At 44.0% G+C, this 27,707-nt stretch overlaps 2 protein-coding genes and 1 pseudogene across 7 annotated transcripts in view; 2 read left to right on the forward strand and 1 right to left on the reverse strand.

The window, feature by feature from the left end:
• Window positions 1-351: 351 nt before the first annotated feature.
• On the reverse strand, window positions 352-26,869 carry GSS (glutathione synthetase). 4 transcript variants are annotated; one of them, XM_038572094.1, is made up of 13 exons: window positions 26,724-26,869; window positions 23,719-23,853; window positions 18,291-18,436; window positions 15,547-15,622; window positions 15,119-15,258; window positions 14,318-14,434; window positions 10,802-10,882; window positions 10,624-10,701; window positions 7,939-8,005; window positions 4,387-4,581; window positions 3,804-3,885; window positions 1,880-2,069; window positions 352-904 (listed from the first exon to the last, which is right to left on the reverse strand). In XM_038572094.1, the coding sequence occupies exons 2-13, from the start codon at window positions 23,845-23,847 to the stop codon at window positions 781-783; spliced, it is 1,425 nt and encodes a 474-aa protein (XP_038428022.1). In that variant the 5' UTR covers window positions 23,848-23,853; window positions 26,724-26,869; the 3' UTR covers window positions 352-780. The 4 variants fall into 4 exon arrangements, with proteins under 4 accessions (XP_038428022.1, XP_038428023.1, XP_038428024.1 ...); XM_038572095.1 differs by lacking the exon at window positions 26,724-26,869 and adding an exon at window positions 26,486-26,717; XM_038572096.1 differs by lacking the exon at window positions 26,724-26,869 and adding an exon at window positions 26,176-26,432.
• On the forward strand, window positions 5,679-9,757 carry LOC102154683 (annotated as a pseudogene).
• The window catches only part of MYH7B (myosin heavy chain 7B), a 40,866-nt gene continuing 39,917 nt past the window's right edge, over window positions 26,759-27,707 (forward strand). Inside the window, exon 1 of one of the 3 annotated variants that reach the window (XM_038572080.1) lies at window positions 26,759-26,896. The gene's annotated coding sequence lies outside the window, so the exon portion shown is untranslated. Of the gene's footprint in view, window positions 26,907-27,707 lie in introns of all 3 variants that reach the window. The other 2 variants (XM_038572083.1, XM_038572081.1) reach the window with 2 other exon arrangements.

Raw genomic sequence — 27,707 nt, forward strand, 5'->3', positions numbered from 1 at the left:
ATGGGGAGGCGAGTGGTTTTTCTCAGGAATACACCAATATCCTTCCAGAACTTTTGGTTTGGGCAGATCTAGGCAGGGTTTCACTCATAGGCACTTTGGCAAACTCCTGAATTAAGCAGGAAAGCAACCGAAGCCAGTTCACCCGTGATGTCTCATCATGGTTGCATTGTTTCCTATGATCCTGTGGGAGCATTAGTGAGTCACTAAGGACTGGAACTTCAGGGTTCTATCCTAGGGTCTGGAGCTATGGAGGCTCTGATTATAGCCAAGTTATTTCCCCTGCTCTCATCCACCTTAAATGTGCTGACCCAGATTATAGCTCCTCCCCCACCAAATGTATAAACCAAGGAATCATAGAATCGGCAATGTAATTTTATTTAAGGCAGAGGTGGGGAAAGGCTATGCCCCGTCACTGCACTCCTCCTACCTCTCAGTCCTATCCTAAGTCCAACACTGGAAACTGCTGGAAAGGCTAATGAGGGGCTGACAGGAGGGTGGCAGGGTTATGGACCATTACCTCAAATCAGCTTCTTTTCAGCTATACTCACACTCTGAGGATTTAGGGGCCTCTAGATCTCACCTAAGGGAAACACAGCTTTTCTGGTCCTTAGATGGGAGGGCTGGGGGAAGGTACTCAGCATTCACCCTTCTGTGAACTGAAGAGACCAGCCTTGTCAAGGTACAGGGAGGGAAGCCCCTCAGAGGGGCTAGGAGAGGAATGACAAGTATGAAGGAGAGATGGTCTCTTGAGCAAAGTCTGGGCAAGGCCTGGCTGTGCCCTCACACAGGGTATGGGTTGTCCAGGACTGCCACTCCTGCTGCCACACCACCATCTGCATGCTCGATGGCTTTGGTTCGAAGCAGATGTCCCACATGCTTATTCATCACAAGTGTCTTCCCCTGCCTATAGAAATAGGGGCAGGAGACACAGCTCATTACCAACACAGCCCCAAGACCCTCCCTGGTCTCACCTGAGCAGTGGATGAGTGGCTGACTATACCCAAGAAAGTGCTAGGATTTTAGAATCAGATTTGGGTTTGTATCCTTGCTGGGAAAGAAATTACTAGCTCTGTGATTTTGAGCAAGTCACTCGGCCTTTCTAAATATCAATTTTCTCAATTTAAAATAGAGATAATACCTCTCACTTTGCAAGATGGTCACGAGGACTAAATAAAGCAGGAAAAGCACTTAGCATGATGCCAGGCTCATATTTCATGTTCTGTAGCTGTAAGTTTCCTTGTCTATCTCTCTCAAGATGGCTGTGGTGATAGGTTTAGGGGGAAGTGGCAGGCAGAGATGCTGCAAGTGGTTAGAGGGAAATATTATATATAGAGAAGGCTATGGTTGGGAGCATAGTAGGATCTGGTATTCCTACCTTGCTTAATCTTGAAGTGCAGGGAGTGGTTTAATTGACCAGGAACAATTCCTTACAAATTCCCAAGTAGTTTTCTCTTCCTAATTCTTTAGAGCTCAAATCCACACCCAGGGACCACTCAACCTTTCAAAGACACTGATTATCCTCTAGCTGGCCTGTCCCACCTTTCCTCAGAATCCCTGGGAGCTTGGAAACTGGACCCAAATTCTCTTCTTCCCTGGGGTCTCCTCCTAGTCCAGAGTTACTTTCTCATCCATCTTGATACTACTTGGAATTTCCTTTATAGTTGCAAAGCACTCCTCATCTGGGCTTCATTTGATAGCTCTGTGAGGTGGTCAGGTCTTGTGTCCTTTGCTTTGTTTATTAGATAAGGAAACAGGTAACATGGCTAGGGATCAGCAGAGTTGGGACTAAAGCCCAAGAGTCCTGCTCCCTGTCCTTTGCTCCCTCCAGGCTTGTCTGGTTGACCCTCAGGCAAGGAGGAGACCCTCTTGACTGGCTTACCTGACATAGACCCCAAAGATGCCTAGCTCTGAGATGCACTGGACAACTTGGACAGGGCTGCCAGGCCGTAACAGGCAATTTCCAAAAGGCTCAGGTTTAATCTTTTCCATGAGGATGTAGGAGGCTCTCTCCTCGCTGTCCTTCAGCCGCTCCAGGGCCTGTACCATCTCTTCCCCATATAAGTTGTTACCTGCAATGGCACTGGTCAGTCACCCTAGACGCTCTGGCTACCTTCTCCATTCTATGCCCCCACTTCTGTGGTCAAGTCAGCAGCTTCAGTTCCTGACACCAGCTCAGGGAAGCCAAGGCAGGCCTGGATCCCAAGGAGGGAATGTCACTTTAACAGGACAGCCCTTATCACACAAACACACCTTCTACCACACTGTCTTGCCCTGGTTCTCCTCCTGTCTATGGCTTTCCTTCCTAGCCTCCCTGACTGGCTCCTGCTCCTCTTAAATGTTGAGATTCCCAAAGAATCCATCCGCCACCCTTGTTCTCTCCTCCATGTACAAACTTTTTTTTCCAGGAAGATCTCTTCTAAGACTACAGAAGAAGTATTCTTGACTATATTCTATGACTATATTCTATATTCTATGACTTGTTAACTCCCAAATCTTTAACTTAAGCTCGCTATTCTATATTCTATGACTTGTTAACTCTATATTATGACTTGTTAACTCTATATTCTATGACTTGTTATCTATATTCTATATTCTATGACTTGTTAACTCCCAAATCTTTAACTTAAGCTCACTATTCTAAATATCGCATGGATATCCCATGGGCTCCCAAAAGAAACTCAGCATGTCCAAACAGAATTCATTACTTCTGCTTGAACCTGCCCCTCCCAGATCTTCCTTCTCCCTATCAAGTGAAAGATACCCCTGAGTCATATTTAACTCACTCTCCAGACCTGTCACTAACTCAGACATGTCTCTTCAGTCTGTATAGCCCTAGCCTAGGCCTCTGCATTGCTCTTCTGGACAATTATACCAGCCTCCTCTATGGTCTCTGTGACCAATATCTCCCCTCACCCAGGACAAGCTCCACTATGGCTGAAACATGGATCCTGAATCAATTGTGTGTCCCTTCCCTCCTTAAAACTCTCTAATGGGGGATGCCTGGGTGGCTCAGTGGTTGAGCATCTGCCTTCAGCTCAGGTCATGATCCTGGGGTCCCGGGATCAAGTCCTGTATCAGGCTCCCCGTAGGGAGTCTGCTTTTCCCTCTGCCTCTCTCTGTGTCTCTCATGAATAAATAAATAAAATCTAAAAAAAAACAAAAAACAAAAAAAAACCTAACAGATTCTCAGTACCTTCAGGATAAAAATCCAATTTCCTACATATTTCCAGTGTCCTTTATAATGATGTCCCAAACTATCTTTTCTAGCCCAAATCCCTGCCTCTTCCCATCTCCCATGCTGCACTCCAGCCTTACCAGTTGCTTGTTAATCTCCAACATACACTTCCATGGGTTAGTGCCTCTACTTGAGGCTGCTCCTTCTGTATGGAATGCTCTTCCTCCTTTCCCACCTGGTAAACTCCTACTTATCCTTTAGGACCAACATCAAAACTCATCTCCTCTGGGTCTGTGAGGCAGACATGACCCTGCTCTCAAGGAGTTCAAACATGCAGTAAAATATCCCACCTTCTATTTTGCTCTACCCACTTTCCCACAATCTAGTCACAGGCACTTCAGACTAAACTTGTCCAACCCTCCAGTTATGATTAATCAGGTTCCTGTGCACTCAACAGCACTTGATCACAGGGTCTCCTGGGACATTGTCCAAGATGAGGGCCTGTGTCAGTTCCTCCTGTGTCCCCTGAGCCTGGGACTATGCCCATAGCAAGTGCCAATCAGCGTTGGTAACAGCCTGCTAGCCCCCTTCCAATGAACAGCCTTACAAAGGCAAAACCACCACCTACCTCCACCCTCTCTCTGGGGCTTTAGCACAAACTGGCTAGGGGCAACAATGGCCTCAGCAATGGCCTGGTCCCCTTCTTCACCCTGGCAGGAGGCAAGAAAGCAGTCACCAGCAATTTTAAGCCAAAGGCAAGAGCTGCAGTCCTGCTGGTTGTACAGAGCAGCATCAGAGGAACAGCAGGAGGGGGAAGAGTGATAGCCCCTTCAGAACAGATGCTACTATCTGGATGTGACCCTTAACAAACCCAGCAGCAAGTACAATGAGAACAAGCTTTCTCTTGTTCTCCAGTGCAAGAGTGCAGGGCTCCACAACAGAAGACCTGGAAAGCCCGTAAAGATTCTCCCCAATTCTTGTTGTCTACCTCAGCTCCTTCTTCCCCTTTCCACCTCTTACCCCCATCTCTACCTTTGCTGACGGATCTTACAATGGATTCCAGCCCCCGCCCCCCAGGGCTCTAGGGGTTCTCAAGGAGCATCACTGACCCAAGTCTAGCCCACTACCAGGTCCAGCTTCCCCAACACATTGGGTTCTGGGTTCCTGGCACCTGGGAGGCCTGTGGTAGGAGAAAGAGGCTGTTCACACACCATGTCCAGTGAGTAGAGGCCAGCAAAGGTGGCACGGAGGCGGGCCACAGTCTCAGGCTGGCCAGGGAGCAACATCTCTAGTACACCCATTCTGCTCAGCTCCTGCTGCACCTTCTTAGTCCCAGCCAGCTGGGTGGCAATATCTGGGCACTTGACAGCACATGACCTCTCCAGCAGTAAGCGTGCTTCCCAGTTCTGCAGAGGGAAGAAAACAAAAGGAATTCTACTTTATTTCACTTTGGCTGATCTCTACTGAGCATCCATTAGATGCCAGGTATCATGCTTTCTATCTTCACATTCATTATTCCCAGGGTCACTGCAACATCTTTGTGAGGCAGATGTGGATTCTTCCGATATGTAGGATTCTTGCCCTTGGGGAGCTCACTAAATTTAGCACAATGTTACAGACTATAATTAAGAGGGAAATAACAGGGACACCTGGGAGGCTCAGTGGTTGAGTGTCTGCCTTCAGCTCAGGGCATGATCCCGGGGTCTTAGGATCAAGTCCCACATCGGGCTGTCTGCATGGAGCCTGCTTCTCCCTCTGCCTCTGTCTCTGCCTCTCTGTGTGTGTGTGTGTCTTTCATGAATAAATAAATAAAATCTTAAAAAGAGGGAAATAAAAGGTACAAGGGTATAGAAAAATGGATGAAGAGGTTTGAAAGAGGTGGGACACTTCTGTGTGAGTTCAGCTACCTACTGTATTCCAAATAAAATTCTAACTTCTTACCATAGACTACAAGACACTGCAGGATCTGCCTCCTGTCCCATTTTCAACCATGTCAATTTCTTGACATCCATCCATCCCACTCTCACAGTCCAGCCACACAGGCCAAACACAAAAACATCATTTCTACCTTTGCTTTTCCTGCTTTCCCCTCTGCCTAGAATTCTTTTCCTTTTTTTTTAAATTTATTTTTTATTGGTGTTCAATTTACCAACATACAGAATAACTCCCAGTGCCCGTCACCCATTCACTCCCACCCCCCGCCCTCCTCCCCTTCTACCACCCCTAGTTCGTTTCCCAGAGTTAGGAGTCTTTATGTTCTGTCTCCCTTTCTGATATTTCCCACACATTTCTTCTCCCTTCCCTTATATTCCCTTTCACTATTATTTATATTCCCCAAATGAATGAGAACATATAATGTCTGTCCTTCTCCGATTGACTTACTTCACTCAGCATAATACCCTCCAGTTCCATCCACGTTGAAGCAAATGGTGGGTATTTGTCATTTCTAAAGGCTGAGTAATATTCCATTGTATACATAAACCACATCTTCTTTATCCATTCATCTTTCGATGGACACCGAGGCTCCTTCCACAGTTTGGCTATTGTGGCCACTGCTGCTATAAACATCGGGGTGCAGGTGTCCCGGCGTTGCATCTGTATCTTTGGGGTAAATCCCCAACAGTGGCTTTTCCAATGGATGGTTGGATCCTTTTTATCCTTAAGTCTCAGCTCAAACCACCCTATTTAATGTAGGCTTCCCCATAATTCTCTATCTTCACCCTATTGTTTTATTCAAAGAGTTTCCCTCAACTAGAAAAAATTTTTTTTCCTACTTTTGCTTACTTCCTGATGACTGTCTCCCTGACCAAAATGTGAGCTCTGGCCCTTGTCTGTCTTACTTCCTATTGTATCACCAGTATCTAACACAGTGCTTGGGGCTTTGTAAATGCTCAGTAATTATTTGTTATTGTTGTTTAAAGAAGTGAAATCTGAGTAGTCAGGTCAGACTCGATAGCAAAGGCATACTCAGATTAGCAGAATAATATGAGTAAAGGCCTGCAGGTGCTTAATTACAGGATGAATGGTCTGATGTGCTAGGAGTTTGGGGTGTGAGAGGCAGGTAAACAGCAGACGACCACACCTCCCAGCTCTAGACCCCATATCTGGGAGGACAGACTGTCCCGGACTCCAGACCACATCAAACTGCCCACAGCAGGATGAAGGCAACTGCCTGAGGAACAACACCCACCCTACCCATGCCGTCCTCCCTTTGATACAATCATTCCACCTGCAGCACCTTTGCCAGTCTCGATTAATAATCTCAGCCACCTCTGATAGTCTAGGCAGAGTTACAGGTGCCCAGAACATCAGAGATAAACCCAGAGAAGTACTCCATTATATTAGAAACAGGGAAGCAAAATTCAGAAATGAGCAAGGGCTTTCCTGAGGTCACCTACCAAGTCACTAAGCCTTGAAGTTTTATCTTCATATTCTAAACCTGATCTGAGTTTCTCAATTCCCTAAAAATGTCCTCTTCCTGATGCACAAATTTCATCCGTTAGTCCTGTTAGTTCAACTGTTAGTTCAACTTCTTTCCCCATTAGTTCAACTTCTCTCTTTTTAAAGTTTTCTTTGCCCCTTTCCCTCAAATCCCCTGGAGCCTGGATCTGTTTTCCCAATGGACAGTTTTTTCTTCTCCAGTCAGCAAGTTCCTGCCACTCTAACCACTTTCTAGAGGAAAGTACCTTCTACACAGCTTCCACCTCTGTGGAGCTGCTCCCTATATAGGTATTCCTTACGGAGAATCCTATATTCAAAGAATTAGAATCCTATATTCAAAGAATTAGATGTCTGGAAGGAGCTTCCTCAATTTTTAAGTATAGTTTCCTCAGCTTAAATAATTGAGCCCAGAAAGGGTCAGGAACATGCCCATGGTCACACAGAAGCAGAGCCAAAGGATCATGATCCCTAGTATACTGCTCACGATATTTTCCAACTTCTTTCTCCTAAGTGAAACCAGGGCTTCTTAGCTTCTGCATGCTGTGGATTAGGGGCAGAGGGAGGTGATATATTCCAGAATGATATACTGGAAATGCTACTAGACTGAGAATCAGAAATCCTGGGAACCTCCTGTGGGATCTAACACAAGCCCCTGCATCTCTCCAAACCTTAGTTTCTCCGTCTGTATAATGGGGATAATTATACACCTCAGATGGTAGTTGTAAGGATTAAATGAAATAATGGATATGGAAAGTAATTTTGAAACTACACGGTATGATAGCAAGATAAAGTGATATCATTACTGTCATTAACATAAATGGATAGAAAAACTTTCCTACACAGATAAGAGAGAGGTAAGAGTTGGCAGGAAGGAAATGGTCAGTGGTATGATGAAATTGGTTTGCATTAGTTAGCCAGAGCTGATTGTACCAATCTCTTTTCAATTCTGTGTCCAGAAATGTTAAGGTGGGTAGCTTGAAATTAGCGATGAGGGGAGTACACCATAGAAATCAGCAAATGCTACAAATTGGGGCTTTCCTTCTGATAACCATGACTGTTAAGCATTTGTCAGCATATTTCTAGAAACAGTGTGAATGGTTGAAGCAACATGGATTCCTGAGGATTCAGATTCTAGAAGACAATTGTGTTTGTAGAGAGTAAGAGGTAACAAAAAGGTTGTGAGAGAACAGGGAGGTACACCAGTTTCCCTGAGGAAGAACTGGGCTCAGGGAAAAACCCAGGTTTCTGTGATGCCTGAGCTGGGTCTCTGAGGAATGACGGTGAGTCCTAGGAGGCAGAGAATGGTCTAACAAAATACCAACCTGTGGACTGTACTGACTCGGCATGTAGCCATCCCGGAAGTAAACCACAGCAACTTCCTGGCCGTCCCTAGAACACAGGATGGAGAAAGCTGCTGTGTTAAATTATAACTGGTATGTTCATTGGTTCAGGGTACTTCAGGGTGCATCAAAATGAGCTTGGCTTCTTTGAAAGTCAGTCTGCACAGGTTGCCTACCCCAAAGTTCATTGGAAGCAATGAAAATAGATACCCATACCACCACTTCTATCACTAAAAACATGAAGGTATGCAATAAGAAATGCTTTAGAATATTCCCGATCTAGAATTATTCTAGGAAGGCCAGAGGGAAATAAGAAGGCAAATAGAATCAAATCGGATAATTTTTTTTTAATGGGCTAAAAATTACTGAGTCTCAGAATCATGTCATACCTAGCAAAACACATTTTTATACTACTTAAAGTAGCTGAAACCAGGCTGAGATTTTTTGAAATGGTGGGTGTGAGGGTGTGCAGATGCAAAAGTATGAGTCTAGTTAAGATACACACTGCCTTGAGTCAAGACTAGAAGCCAAACTCAGGATCTGACAAGATGGTCAGGCTGCCCCATAGGATTATCGATGAAACCCAGCATTTGCTGGCAGAACTAGTTCCTGACTTTAGAGCAGAACCAGTTGAGAACAATGCCCATGATTTTCAAGTGCTCATTGCTGGCCCCCAGGATACCACCTTTGAGGCAGGTTTAAGACTTCTTAAACTTGAACTATTCCTTCCAGAAGAATACCCGACAGCAGCCTCTAAAGTATGTTTCATGATCAAAATTTATCATCCTAATATAGATAAGTTGGGAAGAATATGTTTAGATATTTTGAAAGATAAGTGGTCCCTAGCACTGCAGATCCACACAGTTCCACTATGAATCCAGGCTTTGTTAAGTGCTCCCAATCTAGATAATCCATTAGCAAATGATGTAGTAGAGCAGTGGAAGACCAACAAAGCCCAAGCCATAGAGCTAGAGCATGGACTAGGCTATATGCCATGAATAATATTTAAAATCGATCTGATCATCAAGTGTACATCACTTCTCCTGTTCTGCCAAGACTTCTTCCTTTTGTGTTTGCATTTAATGGACAGTCTTGGAAATATTGCATGATAAAAGCCCAGACATCTTCAGTCCTTTGGTGATTAAATGCACATTATCTATGATTAAAAGACAAATCTATGTCTTGTCTTGATTCATTGTTGTAAAGTATGAGCAGAGGCTAGAAGCACCACTTGGATTGTTGTGAAATATTTAAAAGCAGTGGCCCCTCTTTGCTGCAGGGTTTCTTTATTTTTATTTTTTTTTTGAGGGGGGAAGATAGGTTTATTTTAATTTTATAGGCTCCTTCCTCCCTTTTATGGTGATCAAGTTGCATTGGTTAAAAGCAGTTAATCAGTTATTTAGAATATGCTCTCTAGCCAAGTATAACTTATTTAGATGCTGTAGATGGACAAGCTTGATTGTCTGAACCAAAATGGGAACATTAAACAAACATCACAACATCACAATCCTCACTAATAACATTGTGACTTTGCTGTCAAGTGTAGAATCTTTCCTTCAAGAAAAAACTGCTGACCGTGCTCGCTTCGGCAGCACATATACTAAAGAAAAAACTGCTGACCATTTTGTATGGCTTGTCTGGAAACTTCTGTAAATCTTATGTTTTAGTAAAATATATTTTGTTATTCTAAAAAAAATACACAGACTTTTAAAATTTCTTTCCCTTTTCTTTACTTGATATTGTCTGATATACCTAGAAAGTAAATTAATGACTTTGTTATAAAAGCACTATTTTGAAAATATCAAGTGGTATTGTGAAATTTCATGGAGGTTCTTAATTTAAAAGAAATAAAAAAAAAAAAAACAACCTATAAAGGTCTAAATATGTGTGTTGCAAGCAATGCTACCCAACTAAGTGGTACTAAAGTCACTTTGTGGAAGTCCCCTGGAAGGAAGCTCAGGGCGTGGCATGGAACACAAATCCAGGCCCCTTGAGGTCTTGCCTGAGCTCAGAGAGCAGCTCCCAGAACAATCAGAATGAATGAGCTATTCCTCTTCCTCCCTAACTACCCAGCCAAGCTGCCCACGCCTGACTAGACCAGCTACCAAAAGGAGCAAGAAAACTTTTAGGAGCCCAGAGGCATATGAAAACCAAGGTTATTTTAAGAAGGCCCTTATCAAGAATGTCAGTAGCTCTGATAGCCCTTTAGAAGCTGAACATGACCAGCCTTCTCCAAACTTTCCTGAGATGATGGGTTATTTTGCCCCTAAAATTCAGAGAAGGAAGCAAACCATTGCATCTCCCAGAAGAAAAGATTACTGGGGGAAATGGTTGACAGGATGAGTTTCCTAATTTTTATTTAAAATCAATTTGCCTGATCCCTGGGTAGCGCAGCGGTTTAGCGCCTGCCTTTGGCCCAGGGCGCGATCCTGGAGACCCGGGATCGAATCCCACGTCGGGCTCCCGGTGCATGGAGCCTGCTTCTCCCTCTGCCTGTGTCTCTGCCTCTCTCTCTCTCTCTGACTATAATAAATTAAATAAATAAATAAATAAGTAAATAAATAAATAAATAATTTGCCAACACATAGTATAACACCCAGTGCTCAGGATGAGTTTCCTAAAGCAGCCCTCCCTCAGATCCTTGGGGAATACTCCTTGAACACTTACATAAACAGCCTTCGGTCTTGGTCCAGAGACCCCTTTTCAGAAACATCTTCAAACCTTCGACGGATTACATGGATATTCCTGGGAAAGATGGCCAAAGTCAGAGGGAATAGATGCTATGTTCTGAATGGCTGTGCACAATCATGGAGCCATATCTGGAGATCTCCCCTCCTTTACTTACCTGGCTAGTAGCTCATTCTCTATAGCACGCTGGTCAAATATGTTCCTTTCCTTCTCTTGAGCAATCAGTAGCACCAGAGCACTGGGGAAAGAGAAAACACAGTTGATTGAAATGGCTACAAAGCTTGTCTTCCTCCCTCCATCGCACCCCCTTCAGGGTGAGAATGAGAACATAGCTTCCCTGAAAGAGCAGGTATTCTCTCAAATCTGGAGGGTCTCAGGCAATACCTGAGGATACAGCACATTTCCTGAAACTAGAAAATTTGAAAATATGGAGATGTTCCTGCTCCTTCTCTAGTAGGTAGATAAAATATTATAATGATGTTTGTGCAAATTAAAATTTAGGTTTCAAATCATCTAAAAAACCCAAGAGGGCTTTTTCTAAAAACTTAAATTAATGATTTTTAAAATCTTTCTGGAAGAATAAACAAGTGAAAGTACTGAAGAATATTTTATAGAAGAACAATGCTAGAAGTTGGAGGCTAATGACCCTCATACAGACTGTAAAGCATATAAAAAAAAGAGTGTGTGTTTCTTGTATGATACATTAGAATAGCTCAGTGGAATCCTACAGAACCCTAGAGCACCAATTATAAATAAAGCATTGTCTCTTGAGGCCTCCCAACATTTCTGTGATGTACATAGGGACACATTTGGTTACACAGTATTAATGGGGTCACCAAGGCTTACGTGACCTTTTCTTCTCTGCTATCCACATACTTAAAGAAGCAGGAGCTCAAGAACTCAGGGAGAAGCTAATGCCAGAGAAATGTTTGGCTACTAATCAGGTTATTTTTAGTAGTTAAAGACAGGTCCAGTCTCCCACCAGGTGATCTTGAGGGGCAATACTCAGCAGTAATGGAGAACCAAATTCCATTTTTGCTGTAGCAGTATTGCTATGTGCCCATAGATTCTTGCTGGGACTCTTGGATGGCTAGATTTTGGCTTAGGAATCTAAGTGTGGATTCCTTCCTCCTGTACTTGGCCTCTGGTCTGTTTGTCTGTTTTCTGTACCTCTTTACAGTGCCTGACTTCTTTCCACTTGGCTGAAGTACAGGTCCTAGTATGCCTCCTCTCTTGCCTTGCCTAAAATGTCTTAAGGTCAGACATGACATTAAGCTGAGTCTTGGCTTTGAGTTCGGTGTCTGAGAGATAAGCTAGAAATGGTGCTCTCATAAGTCTTCTTGCCCTGAGAGAGTCCCAAGGGCCAAGGGCCTTGCTTTTCATAATGCAGCCTGATTTGCTCTGCCCATGGGTGGGAAAGTGGCATCTGGCCCAGACTGGCCCACCTCCAAGAAGAGGCGGAGGAGGGAGCCTGTAGGCTGTAGGTTAAAGTGAAGCTGCATTCCCTGGTTAAGTCAGCCTGCCTTCTGCCAAATAATCACAGCCAGACTCAGAAAACATATTCTACCTCCTGCCTTCAGTTCCGAATAGTCTTTTGGTAGCAGGACTAGGAAAGTTGTCAGCTAAGGAAGGTAAAGTGGCAGTAGTGTGCTGGCTGGCAGCAAGGACTTGATCATAGCCCCCAACATTTTATACCAAGAATCCTCCTTTCTTATCCCTACTAATTCTAACCACAGGCACTAATGTTTTGAAAGAGTTTGAATAAATGCTAAATAGGAATCATAAATCATTTTCTAGGCTTCTTTAAAAGGTCTCAAAAATTATGGGATAACTGATGAAAATTCACCTGCTCTATAAATGCTTGAGCCTCACTTTTCCAATCTATACTATGGGACCATTCCTCTTGGAGGCAGAACAGTGTAGTAGAGAGAAAGCAGGCTTTAGAGATAGATAGACATGAATTCTAAACTTACTAGCTGTATGACTTAGGGCAAGTATTCTACCTCTTTGAGCCCTCAGTTTTTACAAGCATTTTTCAAAGCCATGATTTCATTTAATTCTCACTCCCACCCCTTTAGGTATTGTTACTATCGTCCCCATTTTACAGATGAGGAAACTGCTGCTCAGAGAAGAGAATGGACTTAGCAAAGATCACATGCTGGGTCAGCAGGAGTGCCTATCTTACTTTCAAAATAAGGGAAGCTAGTCCCAGCTTAGGTGTCTACACACAGCTCCTACCCATCAGCGCCTACCTAGTACTGGGCACATGAATCTTTGCATGTCTTTCACAGCCTGGTTGGAGAAACCCTCTGCAGTATTTGTCTGTCAGCAGCTCCCTGGCTGACCCCTTCCTGGCTTCCATCTCTTAAAATACAACTTAGCCAAGAGTTCTACTTGAGAAGGTATCCATCTGATGCCTTCTAAATATTCAGAGTCCAAGGTTTCTTGAGTCTTGGTGAGGATTAAGCAAGCCCAGAGTGGCTCTCTGAGAGACAATGAAGTGATTAAGAATGCAAATTCTAGGGCAGCCCAGCGGTTTAGCGCTACCTTCAGCCGGGATGATCCTGGAGACCTGGGATCAAGTCCTGCATTGGGCTCCCTGCATGGAGCCTGCTTCCCCCTCTGCCTGTGTCTCTGCCTCTCTCTCTCTCTCTCTCTCTCTCTCTCTCTCTCTCTCTCTGTGTCTGTCATGAATAAATAAATAAAATCTTCAAAAAAATATTTTAAAAAAAAGAATGCAAATTCTAGAGGAAGTGGACTCTAGGCTCTACCAGCAACTCGCCATTTGACCTTGAACAATTCACTTCACTTCTCGAAACCTCAGTTTCCTTATCTGTAAAATAGGGGAGATGGGTGCTATCTACCTCGGAATGTTTGATAGAAGCCTCTAAGGAGATCCTGCATATAAAGTGCTTAGCACAAAGCATGGCACTAGGGAGTGCTCATTAAGGGTTAACTATTAAGGCTATGTAAACATTGCAATAACTGTTGGTACAGTGGCCCCTCATTTATCCAGAAGTCACCTACCAGGCATCCTTACACATCTGGAACATGGTTGAGAAATAGCAAGGAAGCAAAAAATGCCTCTAAGCAGTTAAAACAGATACTACAAAATCCCTAAATCAAAGCTTATGCATTTACTCATCAAAGAGGCCCTCACACTCATTAGACAGCACATAACAATCCAGACCATTTGCTTTCCCAAACCACAGCAAATCAGAAAGGTCTGGGGATATAAATGGAGGATTCCAAATCCAAGCACAATGACAGCAGTATAAAGTAAGAGCTGATAGTAGGAAAACAGAAAAGCTGTGAAGAAAGGGAATAAGAGCTTAAAGCCTAACAGTTGGGGCCATTAGTGCAGGCAAACAGCCTCCGACACCTCTCTAAGTCTAGGCAACTCCTCTGCACTATGTTACATCAAGACGCAGTTGGTGACGGTAATGCAATCACTGACAGATAATGATGACCTCTAGCCAACAAGAAAAGATTAAATTATAGCCTACATCTTATTTTAGAAGATAGCCCAAAACGTCCATTAACATAATTTTGGTGCTTAAAAGTGTAAACTTCTATTTCGAGAAAAAAAAATCCTTCATTTCCTAATTATGTCAGGCAAAGAAGCAGGTGCTGCAGCCCTGAATGAATCTGCTGTCACTTTTTCTCCCCTTACTTGGCTGAGCCGTAGAGCTCCCAGGCTCTGGTGATCCCCAGTGCCAGTCCCTTGCTGGGATTATTGGAGAGGATCTTGGCAGCTTCTTTGGTCTTATTCAGGACATTGAGAACATGTCTGTTGGAAGAGAGATGTCTGTTCAGTAATTGGATGGATCTGGAAGACCTCTTCCTGTGACTCACAGACACAGGAACATCACTTTGAGAATTAGCTGAACACTAAAAAACAGCTTATCATCATGCTCCCATAGGATCCACCTCAGGATGGAATATACTGGACTGCCCAAACCCTGGCCCTGTGTATGTACCCAGAGCCCCGAGACCCTGTGTTTCTACTCTATACCAGCTTCCCATTGGGCTGGAACTCCTTTACCTGAGCCCCAGATGCCTGCTACCTGGAATCCTGCTGCAGACCATCTGCAATTACAGCAACATGGTGCATCACTGCTGGCCAGAAGTGGTTGCTACTAGGGTCTAGCCTTCCAATGGGAAGCCTCTGATCCCACTCTGCCATGGATTCTGACCTCTTTTCAGGCCTTCAAAGCTCTTTCTCACCTCAGATACTGTTTCCTCATACTAGAACACTAACTTGTACAATGAAGGGGTGGCACTAGATGAACCATGAAGTCCCTTCTCTCCTTGACATACTAAGACCAAATTATAAGTGGAAACTGCTGTGGGGGAAAACACATGACCCAGGGCCCAGGAAGGCACATTCACAATTGGGAGATCCCTGCCCCTGCCTGTAGGCCTATCAGGCTTTCAACCCACCAGTGTGCCCAGCATTGCCCAAGGGACCCACCGGTGCACAGCTGGGGTGCGGGAGGCCAGGCCCCCAAAGCTGGCAGAGATAGTGTTGATTTCAATCTGTTTCAGGGCTGGGGAGCCATCTGCGTTGCGCTGGAACATGTAGTCTGAGCGATTCAGACCCAGGAACACAGTCTGTGGGGAAAACTGAAGGCTGAATACATCTGCCCAGGGGCTGAGTGAGGGCCTAGTCATGGAACAGACAGATAACATGAATTCTACATAGAGATCAGAGTTGCTGGCTGATGCTCCAAAACCCAGTGGAATCATTCTTTTGGTCATCCCAGGATTGGTCACTGATGTACAAACCCAGTGGGGATCAATGAGAGGCAGAGTCCCATAATCTCAAGGTCTGGACCAAATTCTTCTGGTCAAAAAAGGGAGGGATGAGTCTTGGATTGGGGTGCAGTGGGGAACAGTTACCTGGGCAATGCCCTCTTTCAGGACTTGCTTGTGGATGTCAAAGAGATGAGCAGTGAAGTTGTCCCTTTTGATGGTGCTGGAGGAGGAAAAAGAGCATTTTCTAGGCTATTTGGGAGCTTAAAGGTCAGGTAGTTCCACCCTTGTCCATTGCCTCCTGAATCTCTGGGTCTACTGACCCAAACTTGAACACCCACATCAACCTGGTAGAGAACAGTGGTTTAGAACCCAGCTCTAGAGCCAAATGAGCTAGGTTCAAATCCCAGCTCTACCACTCATTACTAGGCAACCTAAGAGAACTATTACCCCTCTCTGTCTGTTTGCTCATCTGTAAAAGAAGAAAATGAAAGATGAAGAGGAAAAGAATTATAGAGCTGTGGTGAAGGATACTTGAGATATGACACATACTGAGCTGTGAATAATGCCTGGGCTCAAGAGAAACTAGGAAATGGCATGTGATAGAACCATTCCATCTTTGTATAGCTCTGATGGTTAGTAAGCCTTCTGGTAGACCTAACATTAAGTCTCTGTAGCTTCTCCTATAATCTGGGACCTCCAAGGTCAAGTCTTTTCCACCACTTACACAGCAACTCTCAGAGATTAAAAGACAGCACTTATGTCCTGTGCTCCAAAGAGTCTTCTGACTCACACTAAATATCCATTTATTTTTCTTCAGCCAGTCCTCATATGATGTGACTCCCTCAGAGCAGCTGTCCCTATTTGGATCAGATCCCCCTGCTATGTGCTCTCAGAGCACTGTGGACCTCTCCTCTACAGCACAGATTACAGTTGTTATTTTCCATTTGATTTCTGTGATGATTAGTGTCATCTCTACTTGACGGTAGAGACTATGTCTGTGCTACCTCATCATCATGGCCCAGTGTGCTGCTGGGACTTGTGACATGATGTAGGAACCCAGTATGGTTTTCTGGAACCTCGGGAAAAGACACCCATTGGTAACCAACACTACAGTTGTCTGTCAAGATTCAGGGTGGTCTCTGCATGCCAGCTTAAGCCTGAATCACAGGCTCACCTTGTTACAAGAACCCCACTGAACCCGTATAGCACAGGCCTGCCAGGCAGTTCCTCTGTTCCTCAGCCAGTTCTCTCACAGGGCCTTTCCCAGCCCTTAGTGAGGAGAGCTCCCAGCTGGGCTTCAGCCTCCAGGAAGCTGAGACATATTTTTCCCTTTTCTAAAGAGGTGCACCCCTTCAACCCCACACCCTAGGCTGCTATTCTAGCACATGTGTTCCTGGAGCTCTATTTCCTTACAAGCTAAGGTTTGTATTTCAGAGGACAGAGAAACAGGGAAGGCAGGATTGCAGAGATGGATTGCAGGGACGGTCTCCACATAATTGCATCTTTAGGGCACAGGTCATAAATCAGGCTGCTCGTAAATCCCACAATCCAGAATCACAGGTACAAAAGCCAGACCCCCCCCAAAAACAAAAACAAAAACAAAAAACAAAAGCCAGACCCACCCCAAAAAAGATCTGAGGGGAAAGTGGTGGTAGGGTTTGTACATTCGTAACTCATTGTTTTTTTGTTTTTTTTTTCTCATTGGGTTTTTAGCTCCAAGTCAATGGTTTCCACACCTCTTACTATAAGATCCCTTCTCATGTTCACCCTCTTATCAACGTGCACTTTTTTTTAGAGAGAGCACAAGCAGAGGAGGGGAGTCACAGAGGGAGAAGAAGAGAGAGAATCTTAAGCAGGCTCCAAATGCAGCATGGAGCCCAATGCCAGGCTTGATCTCACAACCCTGTGATCATGACCTGAGCCAAAATCAAGAGTCAGATGCTTAACCAACTGAGCCACCCAGGTGCCCCCCAACATGCACATTTTTAAAAGATTTTGTCTCTGGGGCACCTGGCTGGCTCAGTTGGTGGAGCATACAACTCTTGGTCTCTTGGTTTTGAGTTTGAGCCCCACACGGGGTGTAGAGATTACTTAAAAATAAAATCTTAAGAAAGAAAGATTTATCTGTAACAAAATAATTGCTTTCTTTTAGAAATTAATCAGACATGCAAGTATGTATGTCTAGTCTCTATATAGTATATATATACATACCTGTAATACAAATATATATATATATATATTTATATATATTTAATTCTAAAATAAAGAATTTAATTCTAAAGTAAAGAAGTTTCCCTTGCCTCAGGGTCTGAAGAGGAAAAAAAGATCAAGGGAGAAGAGACAGAGAAGGGATGGATGGGGTAAGCCATTTCAAGGGTCCTGTATCCTCATGCCCTGAGTGTGGCCCAGTCTATACCCCATCTCACCCAGAGATAAGGGGCCTGAGGTAATAAGAAAGAGACAATGCTTAGGAAAAGAAGAAATCTGACTTTAATAATCTTCTCTGTTCTTTGTTTTCTCTAAAATGACACTGACCTTCCGTAATTCCAAATAGAAATCTCAGTCTTCAAAGCAGGGGGACATGGATCAGAGAATCACAGAATGTCAGTGTTGGAAAGGATCTTAGATTTAGATCAACCTCACCACTTTACGGATGAAGAAATTGAGGCCAGTGAAAGAAAGGGACTTTCTTGAGGCCATATAAATAAGTGAGTATTAGAGTCAGGATTAGAAGCCAGATGCTTAACTTCTACTACTTTTTGTTTTTCTGGGGGGTACCTGTCCCCCACCCCAACCAAGTCAACTGCCAGAGCAATACTTCATGGCTCCCCAGTCTTCTAATCCCATGATTCCAACATCCTGGCCCCTAATGCCCCATGACCCAGTACCTGGAGAGAGTCTGCTCCAGAAAGGCAGCATTCTGGCTGACAGCATCCACCAGCATGTTGAAGTCCATCTGCACAGCATAGGCCTGCTCCAGCAGGGCACTGGGGACCAGTGAGGGGAAGAGCGTGAATGGGGCATAGCTTACCACCTGATCGAGGAGAAAGAGTGGGCAGGGGTAGAACACCTGTGAATGGGTTGTCTTCCTGCAAACATAACCCCATGGAAAGTGTGGTGACATTTATTAAGGACATTTAAGTGACATTTATTAAGGACACACAAACTACAAAATAGTGGTTACCTCTGGAAAGGGAGGGAACAAACAAGATGATGAAGGGGTATAAAGGGAAATTTTAGACTCTGTAATATTTTATCTCTTTACAGAAAAATTAGAAGCAAAACAGCCACAAACAAAAACAAACAAAAAATAAGTAAAAAGTCATTGAGCACCTACTGTGTGCAAGGCACTATTTTAAATACCTTACATGGATGCATCATTTAACTATGTGAGGCAGATATTATTACTATTTTTAATAAATAGATAAGGAATTGAGTCTTAGATTAAGTAACATGTCCAAAATTATATTAAGCTGCAGATATATATATATATGGCACAGGGATTTGAACCAAGGTGGTTGTTAAACAACACACACATACACACACAAAAACACAGCTCCTAGTCAGTTGATTATCTAAACCCAGGACCTTCCTCATGCCAGGAGCTCACACCTGTCCCCTTGCCTTGTGGTTGGGGGAGAGGGAGAGTCCTGCTGGTAGGGCTGCAGCAGAAGTGAACCTTGACCCCTTAGAAGTTAGAAATGGTTCCCCCACCACCACCCCAAGTGTTGGAGATGGTGACTCAGGTTTCCAGGCCTAGAGTTAGGCTGCATTCCTCAGAATGCAAAGTTCTTTGAACTTTGGCAGAACTGGGAAATCCAAACCATCTGGAACACTATTTCTAGAAAGGGATAATGCCTTCTGAGATTCACAACAACAAATGAGCTAGAATTTGGGTAAGAGATGATGAGATGACCTTATGACAATATTATGAAGAATTTCTGAGTTTAACCTCTGGGTTAACATAATAATTTAATAATTATTATTATAATAATTTGCCATTATGGTAGTATGAGTTTATGGCATTAGAGCTTGGCATTTATATATTTATTTAAAGATATTATTATTTTGAACAGATAATACAAACATGTGATACAAAATTCAAAAGAGACAGAAAGATACATAGTGAAAAGTATGTCTCACTCTCACTCTGGGCCCAGTGACTCAATTCTCCCCAGAGTCCAATGGTATACTAGTATCTCACAAGTCCTTTAGACTATATGTAGACATATGTTTTTTCTTTCTTTATATACACAGAAGCACATGACACATATATTGTTCTGCCCTTTGCTTTATAAATATTTCAGAGTCATTTCCATATGTGTTCAAATAAAGAATTCTCATTCTTTTTAAGTATTCCATTCTTTGGATATAAAATAATTTATTGAATCTAGCTTTGTATTATGAACATTTAGGTGATTTCCTTCCCCCCCTTTATAATTAATGCTTCTTTTCAAGTTTTTTTTTTTAAAGATTTTATTTATTCATTCATGAGAGATACACAGAGAGAGGCAGAGACATAGGCAGAGGGAAAAGCAGGCTCCATGCAGGAAGCCCGACACGGGACTTGATCCCGGGATGATGGGATCATACCCTGAGTCAAAGGCAGCTGCTCAACTGCTGAACCACCCAGGCGTCCCATAATCAATGCTTCAATCAATATCCTAGAATATACATTCTAGGTATTTTGTGTATGAGAAAGTCCACAAATTGTGAATTTATAAAAGTAGAAATATCAGGTAATTAGGGTAAATCTATTTAAAATTTTGGTAGATAATTGCCTTCCTCAGAATCTCAGAAGACAAAACTGGGGAAAGATATTTGGAAGAGTAAGGTTTTTCTAGATTGAAGCTTTTATGTGTTAGACTGGGAATTACTGCAGACTACAGAAGGAGTGATCTAATACCCTGAGTGCATGTGTGATGACTATAAGGGCATTTCCTTGGCTCTAAAACTCAGAACTCTGCCTCTTCCAACAAGTCTCATTTGGCCTGAAAAACTCCTAAAGATTTTTTCTAATAAGATTTCCCTCCGGGTTGGGATGCCTGGGTGGCCCAATGGTTGAGCGTCTTCCTTTGGCTCAGGGTGTGATCCCGGAGTACCAGGATCGAGTCCTGCATCGGGCTTCCTGCGTGGAGCCTGTGTCTCCCTCTGCCTATGTTTCTGCCTCTCTCTGTGTCTCTCATGAATAAATAAATAATTTTTTTTTTTTTTTAAAGAAAGATTTCCCTCTGGATCACCTGGGTGGCTCAGTTGGGTTAAGCATGCAACTCTTGACTTCTGCTATGCATTGGCCAAAGGCTGAAACACAGTTTTTTCTTTTTTTATAGAGACACAGACACAAAGTAATAGTTTTCTACTATGAGAACAACTGTAGCACATGCATGACAAGAAATACTCTGATTCAGCGTCAGAGAAACAGTGATAGGAAGAAGAGCTCCCATCTCACTTAAGAGGCCAGAACTCCACTAGCCAAGTGTTGCCATGTAGCAAAGTGGGCAGGGTTATTAGGTGATCTGACTTCTCTCTCTTTTTTTTTTTTTTTTTTAAGATTTTACCTATTTATTCATGAGAGAGAGAGAGAGAGTGTGAGAGAGAGAGAGAGAGAGAGAGAGAGAGAGAGAGAGGCAGAGACACAGGCAGAGGGAGAAGCAGGCTCCATTCAGGAGCCCGACGTGGGACTCGATCCCGGGTCTTCAGGATCACGCCCTGGGCCAAAGGTGGCCCTAAACTGCTAAGCCACCCGGGCTGCCCCGTGATCTGACTTTTCAAGGTAAACTGGATATCTAGATTATTTTTTTAATTTCTTGATTAAAAAAAAACATTGGCTCTAACTTTTTAAAGACACACTAGTGGAAAAAACTATTAACAATGCTTGTTCCTGGGGAGGGAAACAGTGGCTGGAGGGAGGAGACTTACTCTACACTGAATATCTTTTAAATTTTGTACCCTGTTCATGTATTTTTTTTTTAAATTAACTCCCTAAATCTTCAGGAGCCTACTATTCAGTCTGCACGTGGCTAGTCTGTTGCCTCGACCTATAGGATAAAGTTCACATTCCTCTTCCTCCCAGTATCAAAGTCTCTTGGTTATATGACTTTGGCCTGCCTTCTGTCCCACATTCAGCTGCATTCTGTTGGAATATTTTTGCCTTTTCCAAATTCAAGGCGTCCGCTATGCTGTTCTTTGCCCTCTCTATTTTTTATAAGATCTAGCTCAAATACAACTAATAAGTTGCTACTTTTTCTAGGTGTCCCATACAATTTCCTGAGAGAATCAGGAAACTCAGAGCATGGACACAGGAAGCAAACTCTTTGGGTTTGAATTCTGGCTTTGCCAATTACACAACCATTCACATCACCTTGGGCCAGTTACTTAACCTTTCTGGGTCTTGGTTTCCTCATCTCTGCTGTGGTGAGACTTAAATAAGTTAGTGATTCTTAAGTGTTTAGAATAGTGCCTGGCACACAGTAAATACTCAGTAAATGATAGCTAATGTTGTGCAGCAGGCTATCTATGTTTCCTCATAGAACTGACATTACTTCATTTTGTCTTATGGCACATTCTCCAAATAGATCATGCACTTTAGAGGCCAGGGCCTCTGTGTCCTCAGTGCGCAGAATGGCCTGCATAGAACAGGCACCTGTTAAAGATTTGGAATGCAATCTCTCTCTCTATCTCTTTCTTTCACACCACACACACACACACACACACACTCATATTTCCTGTTTTTTGTTTTGTTTTGTTTTGTTTTGTTTTCTCTGTATTGGGAATCTCATTGAGGACTGTACCTTTTTTGGGCTCCATTAACTTCCAGTAAGAGCAAATGTTGGACATTCATGTAATACCTATTGATTAATAAAACAAAAAATCTTGGAAGGGAAATATGCTTAATCCTGGGTTAAGACAAGCAGTTCCCAGAAGTTAAGGTTCATGAAGCAAGCAATCATATTCCAAAAGCCAGAGGCAGACCTTCTACAATATCGGCCTACCTTAGGTGACAGCCATTCTCATTCACTCAGGCCTAGGAAAACATTTACTGAGTCTGGACTTTCCACTAGGCCCTTTAACTAGGTTCTGGGCACACAGAGAAGAAAAAGGATGCAGGTTGGCAAAGAAAGATAATGGCAGCTCTCTGGTTATTCATATGGATTGTCATAGGGTATGCTACTAAGTAAAAAGAAACAAGCAAGGCACAAAAGAGGTTGTCTAGGATACTTCTTTGTGTAAAAAGTGGGAAAAAGAAATACATACTTTTTTTTTTGTTTTTTGTAAACTATATGAAAGAATAAACAAGAACCTGCCTTCAGGTCAAGAGGACAGGTGAATGTGGGAGGGAGAGTTAAACTGTAAACTCTGCCCTCTTAATTGTGAACCATGAAAATGTCTTACCTAGTCACAAAATAAAGACTTTTTTCTTTTTTAAAGGATGAGACTTTTAAAAGATGTGATTTGGACTCAGCAGTCCTACTTTCATCTACCCACCCTACAGAAATACTCATAAAGGTCCCCAAACAGACATGTATGTAGCTGTTCCCTGGAGTGCTGTTTGTAACCATAAAACATCAGAAATCACCTAAATAGAGGAAAGTTGAACTGTGATCCAGCCATACCTGGAACACCATGTATCAGAATGAAGCTAATTTTACTGGAGGGAGTTGAAGAGAGTTCTAAAACAGATTGTTAAATGAAAAAAAACACATCACAGAATAGTCTGCATTATCTGTATGATCCGATTTGTTTTTTAGAATACCATATATTTTGAGGTGCCTGACTCTTGATCTGGGGGTTGTGGGTTTGAGCCCCACATTGAATGTGGAGGTTACTAAAAAAATAAACTTAATAAAGAAAAGCATATATTTCTTTATATACCCATATATGTATATAAATGCACAGAGAAGGATATACACAAACCAATTGTATGGATATACCCCCTGCAGTGTGATTAGGGGGTCTTAAAAAATAATAGTTCCCTGGGCAAAGTGCTTCACGTAAATTATCTTCTTATTCTCTTATAAACTTGATAAGGTAGGTCCCATTATTATCTCTTTTGTTATCTGAAGAAACCGCAGCTGAGAGAGGTTATGTATCTTGCCTAAGTCACACTTGAAACCCCAGACTTCAGTTTGGTTACTCTAGCAGGCGACTTTTTATACATATATCTAGAGATCAATTTTAGTTATTGGGAAGAATAAAATAAAGTGAAAGAGATGTCTCGGACTGAGAGGAGCAGCCGTTAGCACAGCAGGGACCAGATAGTGAGCATCAGGATCCAGAGCAGTGTGGTCCGTGCATGGGGAGAAGTCAGGGACTTACATCAGAGGAGCTGGGCTCCTGTGAGGTCCTCAGCAATACTCCCTCTGCCAGGGCCCGGTCCACAGCCTGCCGCGCCAGCTCCTCCAGCTGCTGCTCCTCCTGCAAGAGGCTCCCCCAGCCGGTGGCCATCCTAACCTGCAACAGAAGGGGAGGGGAAGGCTTGGTGATAGATGGCCTGGGGCCAGGCAACCAATGAAACTGGCACTGTGGTACAGGCAGTGAACACTGGATGGCAGCTCTTAACTTCCACAAGTGCAAGAAAAATGGAAAGCTTAACAAAGCACTTAGACTGCCACTCTCTCTTATGGTTCCTAATACAAGAATGGCATTATTCTCACAGTAAGGAAGTAGAATCTAGGAGAGGTGAAATGATTTGCCCAAGGCAATGACTGGTAAAATCTGCATTTGAACCCAGATCTCAGGACTCCCAGCCCACTGCTTTTCATTGGAGAAAGAGGCACCAATGTCATATGTGATTGGGTAAGTTCCTTCCCTGCAGCTGTAGATTCCCTAGGGGTACAGAGTAGACCAGTGGTTTCCAAACTTGGTTGAATATTCTTGGGGCCCTGGTAAAGAATACAGATTTCTAAGCCTCAATCAGAGATTCTCATGCAAGAGGTCTGAGGGGAGAGAAGAGCTGATGCTCTGTATTTTTACCAAATTTAAAACCACTACAATAGATTATTAATTTCCCTTCTGGGGCACCCGAGTGGCTCAATCGGTTAAGTCGTCTGATTCTTGATCTCAGCTCACGTCTTGATCCGTGGGTCATCAGTTCAAGCCTTGCGTTGGGCTCCACACTGGGAGTGGAACAAAAAATGTTTTCTAAATTTCCCTTCTAGCTCACGACCCATGCTGGTAGATCTCAAATAAATAATGTGGGAAGGGTGGGTGGAAGGAGGATTTTGTAGAATACTATGAAATGCAGATAAGGTAAACTCCTTCCTTATACTAACCAGAAGCAAACTCACTAGCAGGACATAATTACTTTACTTGTACGGACATCTATGGTCACCGCACCAAGACAAAATATTTTAAGAAATTACACTGGCAGGATAGAAACAACCAAACACAAATGCTCAGTGTAATAGGAGGAGGAGTCCAACTGGCTGTCTGGAGACACACAAGTATGAACCACTTTTTTTTTACTCACTGATTTTGCAGCAGGCCTCAGGGATTTAAGAAGATCTGAATAAAAATCTGGATGCCCTAATCAATCATTTTGTTTTGTCCTTTTGTTACTTGATTTTAGGAAAAGAACATGGCTACCCATTTCACCCCAAAAAGGGAGCTAGAGAACAACAAGTAACCTCCATCACATTTAGCTCCACCTCCCTCTCCCTATAACAGAACTGGTGCCAAACCAATCATGAAAGTCTGTTGGCCTCAGCACAACGTTTCAAAAGAAAATGACTATGTGAGTTCAAGAGGGTCCTGACAACATAGATAACAGCAGTCACAGGGTCATAATAAAGCTCTGAGATCAGTCAGATCTGGGTTTGAGCCTATAATATTACTTCCTTCATAAATAAGGTTGCCTTGTGGATTAAATGAGAAAAGTCTGTGTGTAGTTTCTTAGCAGAGTTTGGAACTCTAAACATAGGGACTTCTTTTTTGGCTATACCCACATTACAGGTGGAAGACTTATCAGGAGGTCACACAGCAGCTGGGTGGCAAAGTCGGGACACGAATCTACGATTCTGTCATTAGAGCAACGGAAGCCTCCATTAGCCCCTATCTCTTCCCAGTTCTGGGATTCCAATATCCCTGCCTGCTGCTGGGCTCTTGTCTACTGAATGGTATCTAATGCCAGGTCCTAGACTAGGTACTGAGGACACACACACACAGAGAAGACATAATCACTATGTTAAGTGCTGATTGAGCCCTTTGTTTTTCTCATTCTACAGTCTCAACCTTGTGGCTTTGTTTTGCTGAGGGCACTCAAATCTATACCTTCACAGTGGTACTTTGCTGACCTCCAAACTGTAATAACCAACTGCTTACGAGGGGGTGGGGGGGTGTCTCTGCAGAACCAGCATAGAATTTGTTGGCTCCCTCACAAATCTGCTCCTCTGATGAATCCCACCCAAGCACTCAAGCCTTGTACATACTTCTCTCCAACATCCCTGTCTCCCCAAATTCTGTAGTTTTCTATGAATATAGAATGCTTTGAATCCCTTGATTTCTCTCTACCTCCACTGGCAGCAGCTTAGTTCTGGCTACCATCATCTCTTCCCTGGGCACTAAGTAGACTGAGAGAGAGGTAATCTTCAGTGCCCAGGATACACCTGCCTCTCTACGGCTCCCAGGCTAGGCACGCGCTGGAGGCTTCTCTTTTTGGAACACTCCCCATCACTCCTGACCAGCCTTCATGACTGAGTGTCAGAAGCTGTCCCTGCTCTCCGCCCAGGGCTTCTACAGACCATTAGTCCTCCCCCCCACCCCAACCCTCCATACCGTAGGAATAGTTGTGTGTCTTGCTCACTTCTCTCCTTCCAGCGCCTACTACTGTGTTCAGTGAATGTTAAATGAATGAATGACAGACTGCGGCCAGATCAACAAAAGTCTTAAAAATCCCGCTAGAAAACCTGGGCGGACTTTATCCCAAGGGCGAGGCCAGTGCCTGCGCGAGGCCTGGGGCAGCGACGCTCGTCTCCTGCTCAGGCTTGCCCCACGTCACGGGCCCGTTCGCTCTCACTCTAGACAAAGTTTGGTTCTAATCGTTCCCAGTTTCTCTTTTTTTTTTTAAACTCGGGCTCTGGCTTACCAGCACCCTGTCCCCGACACCGGCCTGCTCTGGAGTACGGAGATCTGGGAAATCTGGGGTCCACAGGCACCAGCCCAACCCCCTCGGTGGACACCAGTTTCCCCTTCTCTACGAGGAGTTTGACTTGCAACATCTCTCCGCCTTCAGGGTTCCAATCACTGGCCAGACCCCTCCCTCACATCTGTCCTCCCGAGGAAACGTGGCCCTTGCCGGCCGCCGTTGCCGCTCCCCAACCTACTAGTTCGTCGTCCTGCCTTCCGCGGTACTCAAGCCCCTCGCGCTGTTACCCGAGGTCCAGGGGGCGGGGCCTCGATGTGACCCAATGCGCTTGCGCAGACCGCGCCAGTGGGGGCTAAAGAGCGGGGCGGGGAGGAGAGCGGTGCCTGTGGAGCTGGACGGCGGCTGGGAAGGGTCAGTCCGTGTAAGGGCAGCCTGGTCTATAGGGGTTCGTCGTCTGGTCCCAGATGGACAGAACCTTGGGAAGGATGGGAGGAGTTAGGCTGTGTCCGCTCGGAGTTCAGGGTTTGCAGAACTTGTAGGGCGTCAGAACTGGTGACGTCCATTGTAAGATGGGGAAACTGATACCCAGAATGGGACAGTCACTACCTCGGGGACACACTATGGGGACAAGTGTGATAAGGGAGGTCCAGAAAGGGGCCGAGACCAACGCAGGCAGGGAACCTTAGCACGTTCCGGGCTGAGCCAGTGTTGGAACCCAGGCTTCTGTTTTCCACCCAGAAAAGACCACCTAACTTTGAGGGAAACTGCTGGGAAAGCTATAGAGGCCAAAGAAAGGATTTTCCTCTTTCCGGCAATTTTTTAAAAAAGATTTTATTTTATTTTTTAAGATTTTATTTTTGGCCCGCGCCCGGGGAGCGGCCCCTGGGCTCTGAGGCGGGGGGGGGGGGGGGGGGGGGGGGGGGGGGGACACCTGCAAAAAAAAAAAAAAAAAAAAAAAAAAGATTTTATTTTTAAGTATACATCCAACGTGGGGTCGGAACCCGCAAAACTAAGATCAAAAGTCACTGGCTCCACTGACTGAGCCATCTAGGTGCCCCTTTTCCAACTGTTTTTAGGTTGGGAATGTTTGAGGATAACATACTGTCTCAAAATGTCCAAATCATTTGCATCAGTATCTGGGGCGATTTTTTTGAGAAGGCAGATTCTTGATTCCTATTCCCACCTTGCCTCTTGGCAGCCCTCCAGTTCTTTTAATTGTTCC

The sequence above is a fragment of the Canis lupus genome, chromosome 24 (genome assembly GCF_011100685.1).
Source record: "Canis lupus familiaris isolate Mischka breed German Shepherd chromosome 24, alternate assembly UU_Cfam_GSD_1.0, whole genome shotgun sequence".
NCBI classification, from domain to species: domain Eukaryota; kingdom Metazoa; phylum Chordata; class Mammalia; order Carnivora; family Canidae; genus Canis; species Canis lupus.

What these genes read in the sequence shown, in the direction of transcription:
- GSS (XM_038572094.1), bottom strand. Translation starts at nt 23,847, where the DNA reads ATGGCCACCGGCTGGGGGAGCCTCTTGCAGGAGGAGCAGCAGCTGGAG. An exon ending in AGGAGCCCAGCTCCTCTGAT is followed by an intron (nt 18,437 to 23,718) that starts GTAAGTCCCTGA and finishes CTCCTCGATCAG; the next exon opens with GTGGTAAGCTATGCCCCATT. An exon ending in GAGCTCTACGGCTCAGCCAA is followed by an intron (nt 10,883 to 14,317) that starts GTAAGGGGAGAA and finishes CTCTTTCCCCAG; the next exon opens with TGCTCTGGTGCTACTGATTG.